Raw genomic sequence first — 20,853 nt, 5'->3', positions numbered from 1 at the left:
ATATGTGTTATATGTGCTTGTGTTGGGTAAATTTATTGTACAGGTTATTGTTGTGAAATATATTGTACATGAATTTCTTATTTTCAAAAAAATTTTAAAAAAATTCAAATTATTTTTAGCGACGGATATTCCGTCGCTAAAAGCTCTTTTAGCGACGGAAAACTGACACGCCAGATGTGCACTAAACAACTTTTAGCAACGGATTTTCCGTCGCCAATAAATATTGGCGACGGAAAATTATATAGCGACGGATTTTCCGTCGCTATATATCCGTCGCTATAAATTAGCGACGGATTTGCCGTCGCTAAAGGTAGATTTACCTACCCTGACAATAGTGACGGATTTTTAGCGACGGAATTTCTTTTTTTCCATCGCTAAAACTTTTAGCGACGGATGTTGGACTTTTGGCGACGGATTTTTCCGTCGCCAATCGTCCCCTTTGCAGTAGCACGCAGCATCATCTTTTAGCAGTACAGAAAAGCATACACTATCATTGATGTTTGTAGATATGTAGGGCTGGGAAAACTTGGCTTTGTTAATGGAAGGTCGCATGCGAGCTATAGAGAGGCCCAATGCTAGCTTTTGCAAGAAAAGAAGAAGCGGTTTCGAGTTTCACTTTTGAAAATAGAGAGATTTTTAAGATGGAGAGTAAGGCATGAGGACATTTATGGAATAAGAAGATGCTTTATTAATGATGAAGATGCTAAATGTGGTTCTTAAAAGTCTCTTTTATGATTAATGCCATACATGAATATATTGAGGCATGGGACTTAGAAAGGCACATGTTGTTACTTCATGTTAGATAAATACATATGCTAAATTAATATTGATTGCTGCTAAATTAAATGTTATAATATATATATATATATATATATCGCCATTGTCTCATTAGTTAGTTTGCCCACTTCTTTGTTTACATTATTTATCCTTGTGTTGTTTATATATCTTTGCTCATATATTTGTAATATCTCATTGCTAGGATATATTCATTAGTTCATATTGTCTATCCTAGCTCATGTATCTTATTATATTTCACACTTGCTAGGATAACTTGTTAATTAGTTTTAATTGGCATAAAATCGGATTAGATTAGCATAAGACCCTAATCACCCCCCCCTCTAGGGTCTAACAGATGATATTGGGAAAGCACAACCGACATTGCAGCATCATCTTTTAGTAGTACACAAAACATACATTACCCTCGATGTTTGTCTATATGCAAGGCTGGGAACTCGGCTTTGTTGAAGGAAGGTCACATGCGAGCTATAGACAGGCCTAAATGCTAGCATTTGCAAGAAAAAAGAAGCGGTTTTGGGTTTCACTTTTGAAAATAGAGAGAATTTTAAGATGGAGAGTAAGGCATGAGGTAAGATATTTATGGATTTATGGGTTTGACAGTTGTAAGACACGAAGAGGATTTATTAATGATGAAAACGCTAAATGTGGTTCTAAAAAATTCTCTTTTATGATTAACGCTATACATGAATATGTTTAGGCATGAGAATGTTGTTACTTCATGTTAGATAAATACATATGCTAAATTAATATTGATTGGTGCTAAATTAAATGCTATATAAAGACATATACCATAAGCTTCTGAAACTTTTGATGGATGTCACCGAGTTTCATTCATAAGGATAATATCCTTTTATAGCGAACCTATTTTAATATTTCAATAGTGGTAGTATATTATAGTTATATAGTAGTATATGATAACGTTATCTAAATATGTAACATATCGTTCAAATAAATTTAATATCTATTGTATTATATCTACATAATATTTATGTCTATTTTCTATAGTATTATGCAGCAAATTATATTTTATCTTTGCATACACATCTAGTATGAGAATATATTAGTATTGGATTAGATTATAATATTTTACTCTAGTAAAAAAGACAATATTCATAAATATTAATTATTAAAACGAATTAATATTAAATTTAATAGTAAAATGTTAGTGAAAACAATGAAAGGTTTAATATTTAATAGTAAAATTTTAATGAAAACAATGAAAGTTTTAAAACTAATATTTAATGACAGATGAGGGCCTTTTGGTGATTATGAATGAAACTCGGAGGACATTTTGGGAAAAAATATTTTAAAAAAGTATTAGATTAGTTAGTTAATTGGAGATAATTAGTATAATTAAGAAATATAAAAAAATTAAGAGGGAAAAAGGGAAATTTAAAAGTTTTATACATCGCCGCAATCCAATATTATATAATTATAATTATATATATATATATATACTATATATATTTAGTATATATATAATATATATATATATTATATATATATATATATATAGTATGTGTGTTATATATATATATATATATATATAATATATATATATATATATATATATATATATATATAATATATATATATATATATATATATATATATATATATGTGTGTGTGTGTGTGTGTGTGTGGTTGTGGATGTGGATGTAGCAAACCAAAGCATATTACATAGTATTTTTGGAGTGTTTCGGCCTTTGACTTGATTATTAGATTCTGTCGAACAAGTCATATCCGAGCTCGTATCCATCTTTGAGGTGTGAATAAATGGAGATAGGGATTAGGATTTGATTGAATATAGAGAGGATTAAGATTAAGGGTGGATTAACTGGATAAAGTTTATCGTAGCTTTTTATATGTTAGTATTAAGTCACTATTATATTAAATATCCAATAATTGTTCCATAACGGAAAATTACAATATAAATTGTAAAATAGGATTTAATGTTAGTTCTTATTTATAAATATAATATTTAATGAAGAGGTTAGAGACAAGTATTTGATAATATTATGTTCCACAAGTATTATATTAGATATTACTATATTATTATTATTATTTGTTAATATCTATTTAATTTACTATCATATATTATAATTTAATATTAGATTAAATATGCTATGAATTTGATAACACAATGGTCTACTCATATTATATTTGACATATTATAATTTTTTTAAAGTCATATAAAAAGTATTGCTATTATTATTACTAGGTGGAATGCACGTGCACTGCACGTGGTCAAATGTCATAATTATTTACATTAAGTTTATTTATTTACTATAACATGGTTGCATTAAACTTTATAATTATCATGATGTATTTAATTCCTTTGGATATTTTCAAGCGTGGTTTTAACATTTTATGGTTTTAATATTTTGTCTCCCATAGAAATAGTAATGTTTAAAGCCTTAAAATATTAATGATTTAAGATTAATTAATAACTTAAAAGTATAATTTCAAAATATTAATGATGTAAGAGACCAATACTGAAAAACCTATTATTATTAATGAAAAAATAAATTCTTGAATTCATCATAGAAAAATGGTAGGTTTTAACTAGTCATTAAGGATTTTGTTTAGTTATAAAAAAAATCACATCCACATGTTATTTACTTCCACCTATAGTTTATCCAGTGACCGAGTATTATAGATATTCAATAACTTATTTTAAAAAAATTTAAGCTAGAACGTGCAAATTCAATCAAGAAAGAAAATATAAATTATATGATCAATTCCAAAATCTGATGTTGTACTCTTCTTATATCTTCCCAACTACTAATTGATCTATCAAAACAATTATTCTCTAGTTTTAGAAAATCATAAAATATAGTTTGAGAATGATTTATACATATTATGCACTAATATTGATTGTATTTTAACAAAATAATTCATATCTTTCCAATATCAAACAACATCAAAATTTTTAGTTTAAGGACTTAGATGAATACAATATCTGCAATAATATTCATATCCAAGCTAAGAGCTTCATAAATTAACTTATAAGAATGTGAGCAATATAAAATGACAACTTGATTTATTTTGTCAAATAATTTATTATAAATTATGAAAGACAAGGGGAATCAGAAGGATCATATACTCAACCCAAATAAATATTAAATTTCTCTTAGAGATTCTTACAACAAAAAAAATTTCGAGTTGATTTGTACGACAAACTTAAGGACAAATAACCCAAACTAGTTCGTTGAGTGTTAGACTTACTATAAACTCCACTCTTATAAAATTAATGGCACATGTGGCTTAAGTTGTGCTTTTGTTTAAGGGTTAATTTTAGAAAACTCGCCCTCAACTATGGGTCATGTCAATCCCCCATCGCCCCCTCAAACCTATTTTAAAATAAGTAAATCTCCGCCAATTTTTGGGTATTTTATAGATAATCTATCTCAACTTAAAAAATTTTATTTAACCCCTATGGACTTTTCTTACTTAAACCTAACCTCTCAAAACTAGTACCATTGAGTTTTATCTACTATGTGACATGTATTTTACTTGGAGAGACAAAAATATCTATCCATCATAAACGAATTACCTTGGTTTTTGCCATATGAAGTAAAAGAGGTGATATAGAGGAAAAAAAACAGATTTTAAATTTGTTGTGATCCTTTTATTAATGGTTAAGAATTTTTTTTAAATTAAAATCGCTTTCTTCAAGTGGGTATTTTATTCAAATCAAAAATTAAGTAACTATGTATTTTTTTTAAATTAAAATCGCTTTCTTCAAGTGGGTATTTTATTCAAATCAAAAATTAAGTAACTATGTTAAGGAGGTTTGTTGATTGAATTGTAAAAGATTAGGGGAGTTTTATGAGACACACTATAGTTGAGAGGTGTTTTCTAAAGTTGCACCAAAATTGAGAGGGGTTATCTATAACACCCCCCATAATAATAGATTTTTTTATCAAACTGAATCAATTGAGTGAGTTTTTTTAAGACAATCCCCATAATTGGGAGGAGTTTTAAAAAATTAGCTCTTCTTTTAAACATGGCTTATTTGTAATTTGTCTCACAAAATTTTAATAATTTAATATTAGTCCTAAAATTATGAGCAATTTCAAAATTTTGTGGGAATAACATATAATCATTGGATATTTTAAAATCAAGGAACTAATATCTAAAAACATTACATATTTGCTTTTATAGGCATGCTATTGCTATATCGGCCAATATATCGCTATCGGCCAATATATCGGTGTTAAAGACTTTATCTCAGTAATATTTTATGTTATTTTCTTTTGTTTGGTTATTGTTTTTGATATATCGACCGTATTGAAATTATGTCTGATATATCCCTTTGAAGATCTCAAGAAAATCATGTTATTTTTAATTTGATTGTTGGCTTAGGTCCGAATTGTGTTTAGGAAACAAAATCGGAACCCACAATACCCACAAAGGCCACAGTTCTTCTCCCAAATCTCTCCACTCTCGGCTCTCCCAAATCTTAAGCATATATCTTGATGCAATTTCTTATGTTTAAAATTTATTAATATGTTAGATTATATATTACAATGTCATGTTACGTATGAATATTATCTTGTATGACATCTAGTATTACATACATATACCTAATTTTTGCAATCTAATACCATGGATTTTATTTATTCAATATTTATTTGATGTTCATTATTTTGTAGTTGTCCATCAAAAGCCACTTCTAAAGTTTTCTAAGCGAAGTATATACTTTCAGGAAATAATTCAAAATCTTAAGACTCATTCAAAATACGATGTTTTAATTTTTCCACATCTTCTCTAATATATAAATATAATCTAAGCATCTGACCTCATATTGTATGACGAATATTATTTATCAATAAGATCATATACTATTGTTTGTGGATAACAAATGTTTCAAATCTTTTATAGGCGAATATTATTTATCAATAAGATCATATACTATTGTTTGTGGATAACAAATGTTTCAAATCTTTTATAGGCTTAACTGAAATTAAATACCTTATAGATACTATTGTTTGTGGATAACAAATGTTTCAAATCTTTTATAGGCTTAACTGAAATTAAATACCTTATAGTTTACCAAAAGTATACTTATATATCTCCACTTGTATCTTGCTTCACTTTTTTTTTTTAATTTTTGATGACGTATCTTGCTACACTTAATTATCCTAATTTTTTCTAAAATTTAATATTTGTACTTCTGTCCTGTTACCTAAACATAAAAATGCTATTTGTAATTTTCCTATATGAGTTTCGTGGTATAATTTTAGGATTAAGAATAGGGGTAATATAGTCTTTTGAAAGTTTTTTCACAACTCCTTTTAAAAATGGAGTACATGATATGATGATATGATTAATAAATATGTCATGAATTTGATAACGTTACGGTAATTCAAGGTCCGTCTTCCAAATCCATACCAGAACCAGGATCCGAACACAAATGCAAACCCGAAATCCCAAATGCAACTCCCAAGTCTTTTCCCACTTCGTGTTCAAATGTCAGGTTTTCCCCTCTTTGCAGTTACACAACCGTTGCCTCTAACAATTCATCAACTACCCAGTTTTCCCCCGCTTCAAATTCTTTTTTGTGTACACGAGTCATGGCTGACCCTTTGCTTCCTTCATTATCCTTCCCTTTAAAACTCCCTTCCTATCTCTAACTCTAGCTCTAACTCTCTTTCTCTCTCTAACCGTTGCAGTTTCTTTAAAGAACCCAAACATCAGAACTCAATACACAACAAGAGCCACGCTCCCCCTCCCCCCACATTTAATGCCACCATCGTCTCTTTTCGTTTTCAATATTTTTTAGTAACTTATAAGCTTTTATAACTCCAATTATATAACTTCAACACATTAAATAAACCCACCAATGAGAAGCAAGCATAATCCATGGACGACTCCTCTGCTCTCCTGCTTCATCTTCTCCTTCTCATTTCTCTCTGCGGTATTTCAATAGGATCCAAATTCATTACATGGGATGACCTGAGCCTCGATGATTGGCCTGGTAAATCGAATTTCAATGATGGGTTGAATAGTAGAACTCGGGTTATATCTGTTAGCAGAGATGGGAAGAGTGACTCAACAACTGTGCAGGGGGCGGTGGATATGGTACCAGATGGTAATACACAGAGGGTGAAGATCTTCATACATCCAGGAATTTACAGGTATCCTTTTCTTCTGATTTTATTGGAAATCGGCTGAATTCTTATACTAAAACGAAATTTCGGCAGGGAGAAAGTGACCATTCCAATCACAAAGCCTTACCTTTCGTTCATTGGCAACGGGAAATCCAGAACGACGATCTCATGGCATCTGAAAGCGTCTGATACAGATGCTCATGGACAGGTTATCGGGACCATGTATTCTGCTTCTGTAACTGTGGAGGCTGATTATTTCTGCGCACATGGAATCGCTTTCGAAGTAAGCTATGGATAGATTTATTTCAACAGAGAGTAATTTGGTCAAATATTAAAATACATTTATGTGCGTTTGCATGATATTACAGAATACGGCTGCAGCACAAGCAGAACCAGGAGCCAAGGGGATGCAAGCAGTAGCATTGAGACTATCAGGCGACAAGGCTATGCTATACCATTGCAAGATACTCGGATCACAAGATACTCTATTTGATCATATGGGAAGGCATTATTTCCTTCGATCCTACATTCGAGGATCCATAGATTTCATATTTGGAAATGCAAAATCCTTGTACGAGGTGCAGATTTTTAATATTTTGAATCTTCTTTCTATTTTAATAGGTTTGTATGTCATGTATTTGTTATTCTTATAAAGTAGGGATGCACACTTCACGCGAATGCGGCCAGCTATGGAGCAATCACAGCATCTCAGAGGAAGTCAAATTCAGAAGATTCGGGGTTTTCTTTCGTAAAATGTAAGCTGAAAGGAACTGGAATGCTGTACCTTGGACGAGCATGGGGGCGATACGCAAGAGTGGTTTATTCCTACTGTAAATTCCCCGATATCATCATCCCTGAAGGCTGGAATGACTGGGGAGACCCATCAAGAAGAAGGTACATAAGCATTTTCGCATTCCAATATTCAATAAGCTACAAGAACAAGATCAAGTTGTGAAATTTTCTTTATGGGTTCTTTGTTGCAGTTCTGTTTGGTTTGGAGAGTTCAACTGCACCGGAGAGGGAGCAAAATCGAGAGATAGAGTACAGTGGTCAAGGTCACTAAATTATGATGAAGCGAGGCCTTTCTTAGATCAGTATTACATCAATGGAGAGGAATGGCTAAGACTGTAGTTCTGCTTTTGTAGATAATTTACACATTCTATTTTTCTGGATATTGAAGTACCTATGTCAGATGAAGCAATGATGCTTGCCCACTGAAGGAATGTTAATCATGATTCGTTTGTTAAATATTACCATCAGATATACGTTATAAACATTTTGTTTGGGTGAAGGCGATAATGTGAAGAAAGAAAACTTTGTGCACGTTTGACTTTCGGATCAATGACGGCTTTATATAGAAGGAAATAAGTATACATATGGAGATATGTTCCAGTTTGGGACACCAAAGGGATTGCAATTCGGAACTGCCGCACGAATTATTATCGTTACGGGTCTGAAAAGTAATTTACAATAAACTTATGGTTTCATTATAAGGATTAGAAAGCTAAAGATGAAGATGAAGTTACAGATATTAACGATTAATAATGTTACTAAGTAAATTAAACAGACTTAAAAGATCAAATTGCTAATAGAGACTTAATTGAAGATATAAACTTAGTTACCGGTATAATTTTATGTGGGTATAGAAAATTACTATTTTATGAGGGCATAGAAAATTACTATTTTAGATTCATCATCTAGAAAGAGGAACAATCTGTTATATCATGCAAATAGTAAAGTGTTAATCTCTAAATGAAGAGCCGACACGTGTCCCACCCTATACCTAATTAGCCATACTCAAAGAGGGATGACTCGAGCAACTTCAACGATCCACCTCACTAGGCCAAGAACTTGCGAGGACGACTAAAAAGACCGTATTTATCGGCCTCTGGTGATACGAATCGGAAGGTGGTGTATTCTCAATCCCCCCGTTGACAATCAATTGCTATCACATTAAATGCATGATCAGAGTCATTATTTCTCTAGCCTCAAAAATCGTCATGACTCATCAGACCTTGTAAGCACTATACACATTTTGTCACCCCTCACATTAAACGCGTGGGTGACTCACCCCCCTCTGCAGCCGACACCTATAATGTAAATGTCAACGGAGCCGCTTGCTTAGACTCGGCTGAAATAACTCATCTGTCCCATTGGATCTATTATAAAATAAAAGCGTTGTCGGCTACTTGGGGTAAGAGAATTCTGGAGAAAAAACCCTTATACACTTGAACTCTTCTTCCTCACTCAAGCTCTAATTGATCTGACCGTCGAGGGAACCACCGGAGATCCTAACTCCGACCTTTTATGTATTCTTCATGTGAAGGACAGGACTATCAGCTCAAGAACCAACCATATGAGGAAGCCTGAGGACCCTATTACCCCTCATAATCCACAAATAAAGCCCCTAGTAGATAACTAACATCAATAGTTTGGCGCCTATTGTGGGGCCCTTCATCATTCTTCATACAAAATGGCTGGTTCTGATCGCCCAGGCCGATCCTTCAACCCATCCGCTGAATAAACACATACGGGCTATGTCACTCAAGCCCAGTTAGAAGAATCTACTCGTAGAATTTCTCAATCTCTCCAGCATCAGTTTGCCTCCTTCACCAACTAGCTTCTCAACTGGATTCCTCTCTAGCAATCCTCTACATCATTCATTCCTCCTCCGCCAGTTAGCCATTCATCCTCCTCTCCCTGTGCTCGAATAACGAGTCAAGAGGACCATGCTGAATACACATCTCCCCCATTTTGCCAGTAGACTCGCTTCGCAGCTCCTCCTCGACCACCTTAGTCTTACATGGAGGTGACGGAGCGGAGCCCTAGCTTCAGTCATGATGGTCGAGAGCGCATCGCAGGGGCAGAATCACGCAGCCCCGACATCTGTATGTTACTCCAAGTTCTTCTGACACTAATCCTACACCTGGTTATGATCAGACCATCAACACAGTGTCGAGATCATCAGGGGAACACTCCTCTTTCTGATTAGATCATGAACGCCTATAACAAATTTAAGATGCCTCACATTGAAAACCATATGGACAAGGTAGATCCGGCGAAGCATGCTCAAAATTTTTATCATATGATGAGCATGCAGCAAGTGTTGGAGCTGATCATCTATAGATCCTTCCATCTCACCTTGACGGGAAGCGCCAAGTTGTCATGAAACTCACTAAACAAAAAGTCCATCAATAGCTTCAAGCAACTCAACCAAAAGTTTACGCATCAGTTCTTGGCCGACACAAAACAAAAGTTTCCCTCCCATGTCTTGTTACAAATGAGAGAGGAACTTAGAGAGAGCCTCAAGAACTATTGCAAGAGGTTCAAAGACAAGAGGCTAGAAGTCGACAATCCTAGCAACATAGTCGCTATGGCCACGATATCAGCTAGGCTAGATAGCAAAGAGTTGGCCGACTCACTCATTAGGAAATGAGTCACCAACTATGAGTAGTTAATGTCCAAAACACATGGGTACATGGATGCAGAAGACACTCGACATGGATGCAGAAGACACTCGAGCCTATAATAAGGCGGTCAGGAAAACAGTAGCAATAATGATAGCAACACTCACAGTCGGGGCTAACCGCTCTCCAAAAGAAGAGACAGTAAAGGATCCCCCCAGAACCGACTCTAGGACGAGCAGAGCCGACAAGAGGGACTAGAGGAGGGAGACAGCCAAATGGCCGGTCCTCACTACCCTCAACACTTCCTTATGACAAGCCCTCTACATGGTCCAGAAGGGGGGATACTTGAACAGCACTCCTCCCCACATGAAGTCGGACCTAAGGTACTGAGACCCAAAGCAATATTGCCGGTACTATAGATTTCGCGGTCATCACACCAATGACTGTCGAGTCCTCCAGAGAGATATTGAGGACCTAATTTAGAAAGGATTCTTGAGAAAGCTCATATCTCAGCAAGACAAAAGAGAAACAGTTCTAGAGAGATCCCACAGAAGGTCCCGCTCCAGATTGCCTCATCCCATGTAGAAGCCGAACAAATAGCCTATAGAAACTATAATGACCATGAATTTTTAAATGCTAGTTAAAATAAATTTTCTAGTATTTTAAAATATTCAATTATTATTTTTAAAAAGAGTATTTGTACTTTCTCGATTTTCTAGAATTTTTTATGATTTAAAAATCCAGATTATATTATTTTTATGATTTTACTATTATAAATTAAATTGTTAAACTAAAACTTGATTATTTATTACTGTTATTATTATTGTTAATGACTATCTTATATTGATTTTTTTGCCTTTTCCTTTCTCTCGTATTTTTTCGGTATTGATTCCTTAAATTTTAGTGTATTTTCTTTAAACCCTAACGCCGTTTGCTTCTCTGCGATCACCATCAAAGTCTCTTCAGGAATCCCCTGGTAGATGGCCGCCAACGCCATCTGATCCTTCCTGTGTTCCACGGACGCGCCTGCCGCGGGCTCAATGGCATCCCACACGTCTTGAGCCTTCATGTAGACTTTCATCTTGATCGCCCACGAAGCATAGTTGTCCCTCGATAACGTCGGGTATTGAAGAGTGAGCGAACCCACCTTGGTCGTCATCTTCTCCGAACTCGTCATCTCTTCAGATCTTGGTTGGTACTTAGGCATACACCGGCTCTGATACCACTTGTTGGCTTTTGAAATAGGATCGGCCTAAAGTATCAAACCTGCAGGAATTTCCAGCGGTCTCTGTTTTGTTGATGAACACAAAAATCTGTGAACAGTGAGATGACCGGACTTTGAGAGAACCAAAACTTCCCTGGCTGATTATTTTAAGAAGCCGAACAACACCTGTTTGCAAATAGCCGAACAACAACAGAGAGAGGAAAAGAGAACAGAGAGGTTTTATTTTCGGTGGAGAAATTCTGATATTCTCTTATTTTCGTTATACTAAACTCAACAATTGTTTACATATATATATAGGATTAAGATTGCAATTCTAATCTTATCCAATAACTAGAAACCTATCTACTAACTAGTATTCTACTCTAATTAGAATTCTACTAACTAACAATCCTTGGACTGATTACAACTCACATTCTCCCCCTTAATCTGGACGAGATTCCAAGTCCCTTACTCCTAGAAGCTCCCGCATCTCGATGAACTTCACCCTTGCTAGTGCCTTCGTGAGAATATCCGCTCGCTGCTCGCTCGTGCTCACGAACTCCACTTTAATTTGTCCTCGCTCAACACACTCTCGAATGAAGTGAAAGCGTGTGTCGATATGCTTGCTTCTTCCATGGAAAACTGGATCTTCATCAAGGCAATCGCGGATTTGTTGTCAACGAAGAGTGTGACCGGCTTGGGCTCACTCCCAATCACCTCGCTGATTAAACTCCTCAACCACAAGCCTTGGCACGCTGCTGCAGTTGCCGCCATAAATTCTGCCTCGCAGGATGATAATGCCACCGTCTTCTGCTTCTGTGATGTCCAAGTGACCAAACTGTCACCTAGATAAAATGCCATGCCGCCTGTGCTGCGCCTATCATCAACATCTCCCGCAAGATCACTGTCAGTGAATCCCACCAACTCTTCATTGCCTCGACCTCGTTTGTACACCAATCCGTAGGACATAGTACCCTTCACGTACCTCAAAATATGCTTGACAACCTGTCGATGCAAAACTGTAGGGTGCTCCATGTACCTACTCACAATCCCCACGGCATATGTGATATCGAGTCGGGTGTGAGTTAGATACCTCAAAGATCCGATAATGCGTCTATACTCCGTCACGTCCATCGGTGCTCCATTCCCACTCTTTTCCTTCCTCAAACGCGACATCCCTGCTGACACGTATCTTGTTATGTTGAGGGTCGTATAGGCGATGCGCTTTGCTTCCTTCCTCTACCCCAATATACACCATTGGCATGCTCCGATCGTCGAGTTTCTTGTGAGAAGGGCCTGCAATCTTCACATGCGCCATACATCCAAAAACTCTCAAGTGTTCTAGGTGGGGTTTCTTACCAAACCAAGCTTCGTAGGGTGTGTGGTCGTGCAACGCCTTGGTTGGTAGTCGGTTGAGGATGTACACCGCGTGCCTAACCGCTTCGCCCCACATGGTTCCAGGCATATGCATGCTCTTAAGTAGGCTCCTCGCCATGTCCATCACCGTGCGATTACGCCTCTCCACTACACCGTTTTGCTGCGGGGCGTACGGTGCAGTGAGATGACGTTTGATGCCGTAGTCTTCACACAGTTTTGTGAATTCCTTCGACAAGAATTCGCCACCACGATCCGTCCTCAATGTCTTCACCTTGTGGTCACATGCATTCTCAACCTCTATTTTGAACTTCTTGAAGGTTTCACAAGCTTGACTTTTGGTCTTCAACATGTATACCCACATCCATCGGCTGAAATCATCAACAATAAGAAGGAAGTAGCTGTTACCCGCAAGTGTGGATGGGGTGATAGGACCACATAGGTCAGCATGTAGTAATTCCAGTGGCCTCTGAGCTCTGAAGTTTGCTTGCAAAGGGAACGGCAGTCTTGCTTGCTTAGCGACGAGGCATCCTTCGCATAGTTGGTTCGGGTGCAAGATCTTCGGCAACCCGGAAGCCATCCTCTTTTCAGTCATCATCTTGAGGGCGAAGAAATTGACATGCCCAAGGCGAGCATGCCATAACCAAGCTGGATCGTTAATGTTCGCCATCAAGCACGCCGGCTTGCAAGTCTTTAACTCTATCATGTACAATCGGTTAGTTGAACGAGTCACCCTCATCAAGAGAGCACTGTTCCTATCAAACACCCTCAGGTACTCGTCAGCAATAACAACCTTACTCCCATCTTCAGTCATCTGACCAAGGCTAATAATGTTAGATTTCAAACTTGGAATATAATATACCTCAGGTAGTAGCCTTTGATCGCCGTTGTTGCACTGAAAGAGGATTGAGCCTTTCCCCTTGATCTCTACCGCGGATCCATCACCAAACTTGACGGTTCCCTTGATATTTTCGTCGAGCTCCTTGAACTTGTCTCGGTGGCTGGTCATGTGATTGCTAGCTCCGTTGTCAAGATACCAAGTGTTGTTGTCAACATGTGCCTCCCCTGCTGTAAGTAAATCCGGCATCACCATCTCCTCATTTAGCAAAATAACACTTGACGATTCCTCTAACATTGCCATCATCAAGGTTAGCTCCTCATCATATGCACGGGTGAGATGAGCCTCCTGTTCGTGGTTGCGGCGTTGCTTGTGACACTCCGACTGAAAGTTCCCGTATACTCCGCAATTGAAGCATTTAATGTTGGACTTGTCTCGACCACCGCTTGTGCTACTCTCCCCCTCCTGGCGAGCTGCACCTCCATGGCCGAAACCACCTCCTGGACGTCCTCCTCTGCCGCCGAAGCCGCCTCGGCCTGCCTGGCCGCCGTGCTCCCCTCCGCGGCCTCCGTGGTACTGCTGTCCGCTGCCGTGGTACTGCTGTCCGCTGCCGTGGTACTGCTGTCCGCTGCCGTGGTACTGCTGTCCGCCTCGGCCTCTTTGGCCACGGCCACGCCCACGACCGGCCCCGCGACCTCGTCCTCGACCGCTGCCATCATTGGTTGTAGGTGTTGAGAGGAAGCCTCCGCCGTTCTTCTTGCTCCTTGCTTGCCACTCCGCATGCGTCAACAATAGGTGATCGTCGACGTTGTTTCGAAAAACACGTGCCCTCTCCTCGTGGGCTTTGAGACGCCCGATCGCCTCCTCGAGTGTCATGTCGTCGATGTCCCCGAACTGTTCAATCGTGGAGACGATAGTAAGGAATCTCTCCGGTACCGCCCGAAGTAGCTTTCTGACGACGTAGTTCTCCTCCATCTCGCCGCCTAAAGCCCGGATCTTGTTGACGACTCCTGTCAACTTCGTCGAAAAATCGTCGACGTTGTCATTCTCCTTCATCCGGAGAAGTTCGAACTCGGACTTCAAGGTCTGCACCTTCGCGTTCCTCACACGATCCGCTCCTAGATGCATTGTTTTCAACGTCTCCCATGCCTCCTTTGCCGTTTGCTTCTCTGCAATCACCATCAAAGTCTCTTCAGGAATCCCCTGGTAGATGGCCGCCAACGCCATCTGATCCTTCCTGTGTTCCACGGACGCGCCTGCCGCGGGCTCAATGGCATCCCACACGTCTTGAGCCTTCATGTAGACTTTCATCTTGATCGCCCACGAAGCATAGTTGTCCCTCGATAACGTCGGGTATTGAAGAGTGAGCGAACCCACCTTGGTCGTCATCTTCTCCGAACTCGTCATCTCTTCAGATCTTGGTTGGTACTTAGGCATACACCGCTCTGATACCACTTGTTGGTTGGCTACCGGATTCAGGATCGGCAGAAAAACAGACCTGAAACTGAGTAGAAACCTGGAAGGCAAAGTTTTCTTTGCTGATTTTGGCAGAACAACTAGCAAGAACAAAGAACGTGTTTCTGGCTCTGCTGGGAACTTTTTTCAAGACCTCTGCTCCTGTTGATGAACTCGAGCATTTATGATGGAGAGACTGCAGGAACAACGCGTGCAAAACGCACTTTGTTTTCAAAACAACCGAAACCTGCAGTTTGTATTGGCCGAACAAAGACAGAGAGAAACCTTTTGATTTTTCGGTGGAGAAATTCCCTGGTTTTCTTACTATTATTTCATCAATATGCGTTTACATATATATAGGATTAAGATTACAACTCTAATCTTATCCAATAACTAGAAAACTATCTACTAACTAGTATTCTACTCTAATTAGAATTCTACTACCTAACAATCGCGGACTGATTACAACTCACGATAGCGCACCACCTCTGCCTTAACCCGCAGCCCCCACGCCTCAGCCCCGCGCAGAACCCCAGATCCATAGCTGGCTTCGCGCCGTAGCAGCCGACACCGATGATAAGCCCGCTCACACTACAGCGCAGCTTTGTCGGGCTGTCGCCTCACCCGTGAACTCGCACGTCAGCGTCGATTCGTTCAACGAAACCCTGAGACAAGATCCCTACCCTCGATTGTTATTTATTTTAATTTTAGATCTATTATAATGTAATTATGTGCAAGATCCCTCTTGCTCAAATCTAACTTTTAGATCCATTATAAATTATATGCATATATTTGACTGTATTGTGATTAGTTGTAGCATGTATATTGTGATAATCTGCCTGAGTTTGTTGATGAATAATAATAAATAATAATAATATGATAAATAGTATTTTTTAGAATAATTATAAATAATTTAAAGGAAATTATTTTGGAAAATGAATTATTTTAGATTAAATGTTATGATAAATAATTTAAAATGAATTATTTTGGAAAAAAATTATTTTCAGAATTACATAGACGATGTTTATGATTTATAATTCTTAGATTTAATTATCTGGTATGCCATGATATTATTATGCATGATGTGTTACATTTATTATTTTCTTATTTTGATTGAGAACCATTAGTAGTTCATGACTTAGTGGCTTGTGCGTCATGAATAAGACTTAGTGACATGTATGTGCGCGTTGACTAAGTCTAGGAGGTGGACCAGAGATCTATTGTAGGCCATGTTTGTTGACTTAGAAAAGCAAGAAGAGTTGGGTGGGAAAGTATTTGTACATATGATCAGATATGGTTGTTGATATATCTTCCAGGCTCGCACCAATGGATCGGTGTCGCCATTGGGGTTGGTTTGTTCGGTCAAAGTGGATCGGTGTCCCTACTTTGGTTTGTGAATTTATTTCTTCGCCCGAGTCAGCATGAGTTTGGACTAGGCTGGAATCGGATTGCGTGTAGTCCTCTAGCCGCATGTCTAGCGGGATTGGATGTACATAAGGGATTTGTGAACTGTTAGTTATCCGATGATATGAATGTTGACTCTATGTGAGATGTGTGTTAGTGAACTGTTATAGGATGGCTAGCTATATGACCTCATTACCGGTTGATTTTAGATTCTTCTATTTATTATAGAGGTGGTTTGCATTTAAATTATTAGAATTCTAATACCAAGTTTCCATTATTATTATTATTATTATTCTTGCATTGGTCATTCAACCATTTCTATCTTCCTGTGTGGGGTCTTGCCATGTGCCATGCACGCTGACGTATACCTATTTTCTCTGGTGTACGTCAGATTTAGAGGATGGACAGGTTTAGTATGATGATGTAGTAGAGCTGGAGTATGCCCAACCGAAGTGCCTTCCAAATGGAACATGAGAACAAACTGAAGCTTGGCCATTTCTTTTCTGTAGTTGTTGATGGGCACTAGATTACTTATGTAGTACTTTCTCTTTTAGTCTTTCAAGGGATTTAGTTATTTTTATAGTACTTCCTTCTTATTTCTGTTGGACTATGTATTTTCATGTTTTAGTTGGACTGTTTTGTAATAAGGGCATGTTTGACCCATATTTTCTATCTTGGATGATATTCTATTTATGATATGACTCTTTTCTATTCTGAGTTGTTTATTATAATCTTGCTAATTGTGATCAGGGACCTGTGACCTCGTATTTTATATTGCTTGATGCTTAGCGTATTAGGTTAAGAAGAAATAGTCTATTATTTATTCTTCTCAATCTAATACATCACGAGCTTGTTCATGTTCTGATTCCCCAGTATTTTGGGAAGCGGGGCGTGATAGAAACCAGTAGTCGAGGCATCATCAACATCATTAGTGGTGGTCCCATAGCCAGATGAATGTCCAATAATGCTCAAAAGAAGTACGCTAGATGAGCATTGGATGTCAACTTATGCTAGAAGAGGCCGACAGATCAACCTCTCTCTTTCAGCAATGATGATCTTAAAGGCATCGAGTTGCCCTATGATGACCCTCTCATGATATCAGATGAGATTAATGGCTTCCGAGTCAAAAGGATCTTGGTTGATATGGAGCTCTACCGACATCTTGTTCCTCGAAGCCTTTAATCAGATGGGCTTTGATAATTCCAAGGTGTAGCCTTGCCGAGGTCCTATTATCAGAGTCACTGGGCATTCAATTCTACCAGAGGGGATGATCACTCTCCCCCTAGTGGTTGGCGAATACCCTCGCCAATCTAGACCCAGTTTTTTGTGATGAACATCAAGTTCGCCTATAACATTATTCTTGGAAGAACTTTCCTGAATACCTTATACAATCCCATCAACTTACCACTAGATCGATGGTGAAGTTCCTAACCCTTAAAGGAGTCGGGATCGTCAAGAACAACCAATAAGAGGCCATATCGTGTTGTCTGCTCTCTATAAAAGGAAAGGAGTGTTAGAGACCTTACCAATTAATAAGATATTTCTCTAAATGGAGAAAGAGTTGTAGTGGGAGCGGACGACTCACGTAGAAGAACTACAATAAGTGTCGATCGACCTAGATGGCTTGACAAATGTTAGAATAGAGTCAAGCCTCGTTGAACTGCAACGAGGGGATGTGATCGCCTTCTTATGCAAGAATAATGATTGTTTGCTTGGGGATCTAAAGACATGCCAGGAATTCCCCTAGAAGTTATGTGCCATAAGCTCTGGTTTGACTAACACAGCAAGCCGGTCCAACAGAAGAAGAGACATCTCATCCCAGAGAGACAAAAGGCGGCCGTGGATGAAGTCAACCGATCGTTCAAAGCTGGCTTCATCAGAGAGTGCACTACCCGGAGTGGCTATCTAACGTGGTACTAGTTAACAAGTCCCTTAGAAAGTGGAGGATATGCGTGGACCTCACAGATTTGAACAAAGCTTGCCCAAAGGACAGCTACCCCTTCCAAGGATTGACCAACTAGTAGACGAGAGTGTGGGCCATGAACTTCTCAATTTCATGGATTCCTTCTCTGGATACAACCAGATACTTATGGCGGAACATGATCAAGAGAATAACCCATTCACTAAGGATCAGGGAACCTACTGTATAAGGTGACGCCTTTCAGTCTTTAGAATGTAGGGACCACCTACCAAAGATTGGTCAACAAGATCTTCATATACCAGATCAGCCGTATGTGGAAGCATACATAGATGATATCCTCATGAAGTCAAAACATGTGTCGTATAACATGTTGGATCTTGAAGAGACCTTCTTCATCCTTCGACACTACCTCATAAAGCTCAAGCAGGCCAAATGTTCTTTTGGAGTGTAATCGGGCAAGTTCCTTGGGTTCGTGATTATCCAACAGGGCATTAAGATCAACCTTGAAAAGATAGCCGCCATAGAGTAGCTACTAAAACTCCACACGTTGAAGGATGTCCAAAAACTGAATGGCAAGATAGCGGTGTTGGGTTTCTTCCTTTCAAAGTTTGTTGAGAAAAGCTTCCTATTCTTCAACATGTTGAGAGGAAGCAATGAGCTAAAGGAGGGTACTGGCTGGATGGCCGAGTGCAGTGAGGTCTTTAATGACATTAAAAGATTTTTGAGTACTAAGCTACTACTGAGCCATCCGAGAGAAGGGGAGACCCTGTATCTCTACTTGGCAATCTCCCAAGAAGCCATTAGCTTCGTTTTGATCTAGGAAGAGGACAATACACAGAGGTCGGTATACTATGTTAGCTGGATCTTGAAGGTGACCGAACTAAGCTGTACCATTATTGTGAACACCTCCTTCACTCTCATAATCATAGCCAGGAGGCTTTGCCCCTACGTTTAAGTCTATACCATAATAATGTGGACGAATCTGCCTTTGAAAAAAGCATTTGGCAGTCCTACCACCTCAGGAGGAATGGTCAATTGGTCAGCCGAACATAGTGAGTATGATGTATAATTTGAGTCCTAAAAAAGGCCAAAGCCTTGGCCGACTTCTCAATAGAGTCGACCATAACGAACCGTCTCTGCGCATACCAGACCATCTGCCTAGGCCTTCGACACTCAAGACAGCCAAGATGCCTACTTCTCAGAAGCACAGTACTCCCGAGCATAACTTGCCCTAAATTTTATTGTGGTTGTTACTAAAGGTGGATGAATTCTCAGGAGAAGGAGGCAGTAGAGCTAGATTAGTCCTACGTAGCCATGACGGGTCCACTCACAAATATTCCATCACTTTCAAATTTCTAGCCTCTAACAATGAGGCCTAGTATGAAGCACTCTTGGAGAGTGAAAGATGCACAACTCAAGTTCGATAGCAAAGGCTTCCAAAGTTTTTGTGAAGAGTGAAAGATGCACAACTCAAGTTCACCTCAGTGGCACACCCTAAGTACAATGAACTTGCAGAAGATACCAATAAGTGCATACTCCAAGCTTTGAAGAACATGCTGGATAAGGTGGTTGGAAACTGGATCGAAGAATTACCTAGAATTTTGTAGTCTTACCACACTACTTGCAAGAATTCCACCGGAAAAACTCCCTTCAAGCTAGAATATGGAGCCGAAGTAGTTGTCCCAGTAGAAGTCAGCATGCCAACTGTCTAACTACAGCACTTCGACAAAGATTTGAACTCCACTTGGCTATGAGTTGGACTCGAGCTTATTGTGGAAGTTCAAGAGTAATCCCTCAGGGCCCAAGTCATTAATTAGCAGCGCATCGCCTAACGCTACAATAGAAAGGTCCGGTCCTGAAGATTCAGCATTAGCAATCTCATCCTTCAAAGAGCAATTTTCGATAGAGACACCAAGCACGACAAGTTAGCTATCAATTAGGAAGGACCATATGCGGTCATTGAGGAAGTGAATCCCAACACTTATCGACTGAGAAGCTCAGATGGAAGAATCTTGAAGCATCTTTGGACATAAAGTTTCTCAAGAAATACTTTCAATAATTTTGATTGTAAGACTCACATGTGATATAAAATCTTTTAATTTTTAATAATTTTATTATGCTATGCTTTTGTAGTGCCTATAAGTCTTCGGAGATGCCTAATGCCAAGTCATCCCTAATGCGATTGACTCCAACTCGAAAGGCCTTGGTACCCATTTGGGATAAAACCAAGCATGCCATTAACTCTAAGACCTTGGCTGCGTTCCTATGAATAAGCCCAAGGTACGTACCTAAAGACCCTGGTGTCGTTACGAGTAAAGCTAAGGCATGAAAACGAG

At 38.5% G+C, this 20,853-nt stretch overlaps 1 protein-coding gene across 1 annotated transcript; it reads left to right on the top strand.

The window, feature by feature from the left end:
* Positions 6,496–8,190, top strand: LOC109832353 (pectinesterase QRT1). Its single transcript, XM_020399751.1, has 5 exons — positions 6,496–6,941; positions 7,008–7,197; positions 7,283–7,492; positions 7,573–7,808; positions 7,898–8,190. The coding sequence occupies exons 1-5, from the start codon at positions 6,667–6,669 to the stop codon at positions 8,043–8,045; spliced, it is 1,059 nt and encodes a 352-aa protein (XP_020255340.1). The 5' UTR covers positions 6,496–6,666; the 3' UTR covers positions 8,046–8,190.

The sequence above is a fragment of the Asparagus officinalis genome, chromosome 3 (genome assembly GCF_001876935.1).
Source record: "Asparagus officinalis chromosome 3, Aspof.V1, whole genome shotgun sequence".
Lineage (NCBI taxonomy): Eukaryota > Viridiplantae > Streptophyta > Magnoliopsida > Asparagales > Asparagaceae > Asparagus > Asparagus officinalis.
This window is presented reverse-complemented; position numbering and strand designations above follow the sequence as displayed.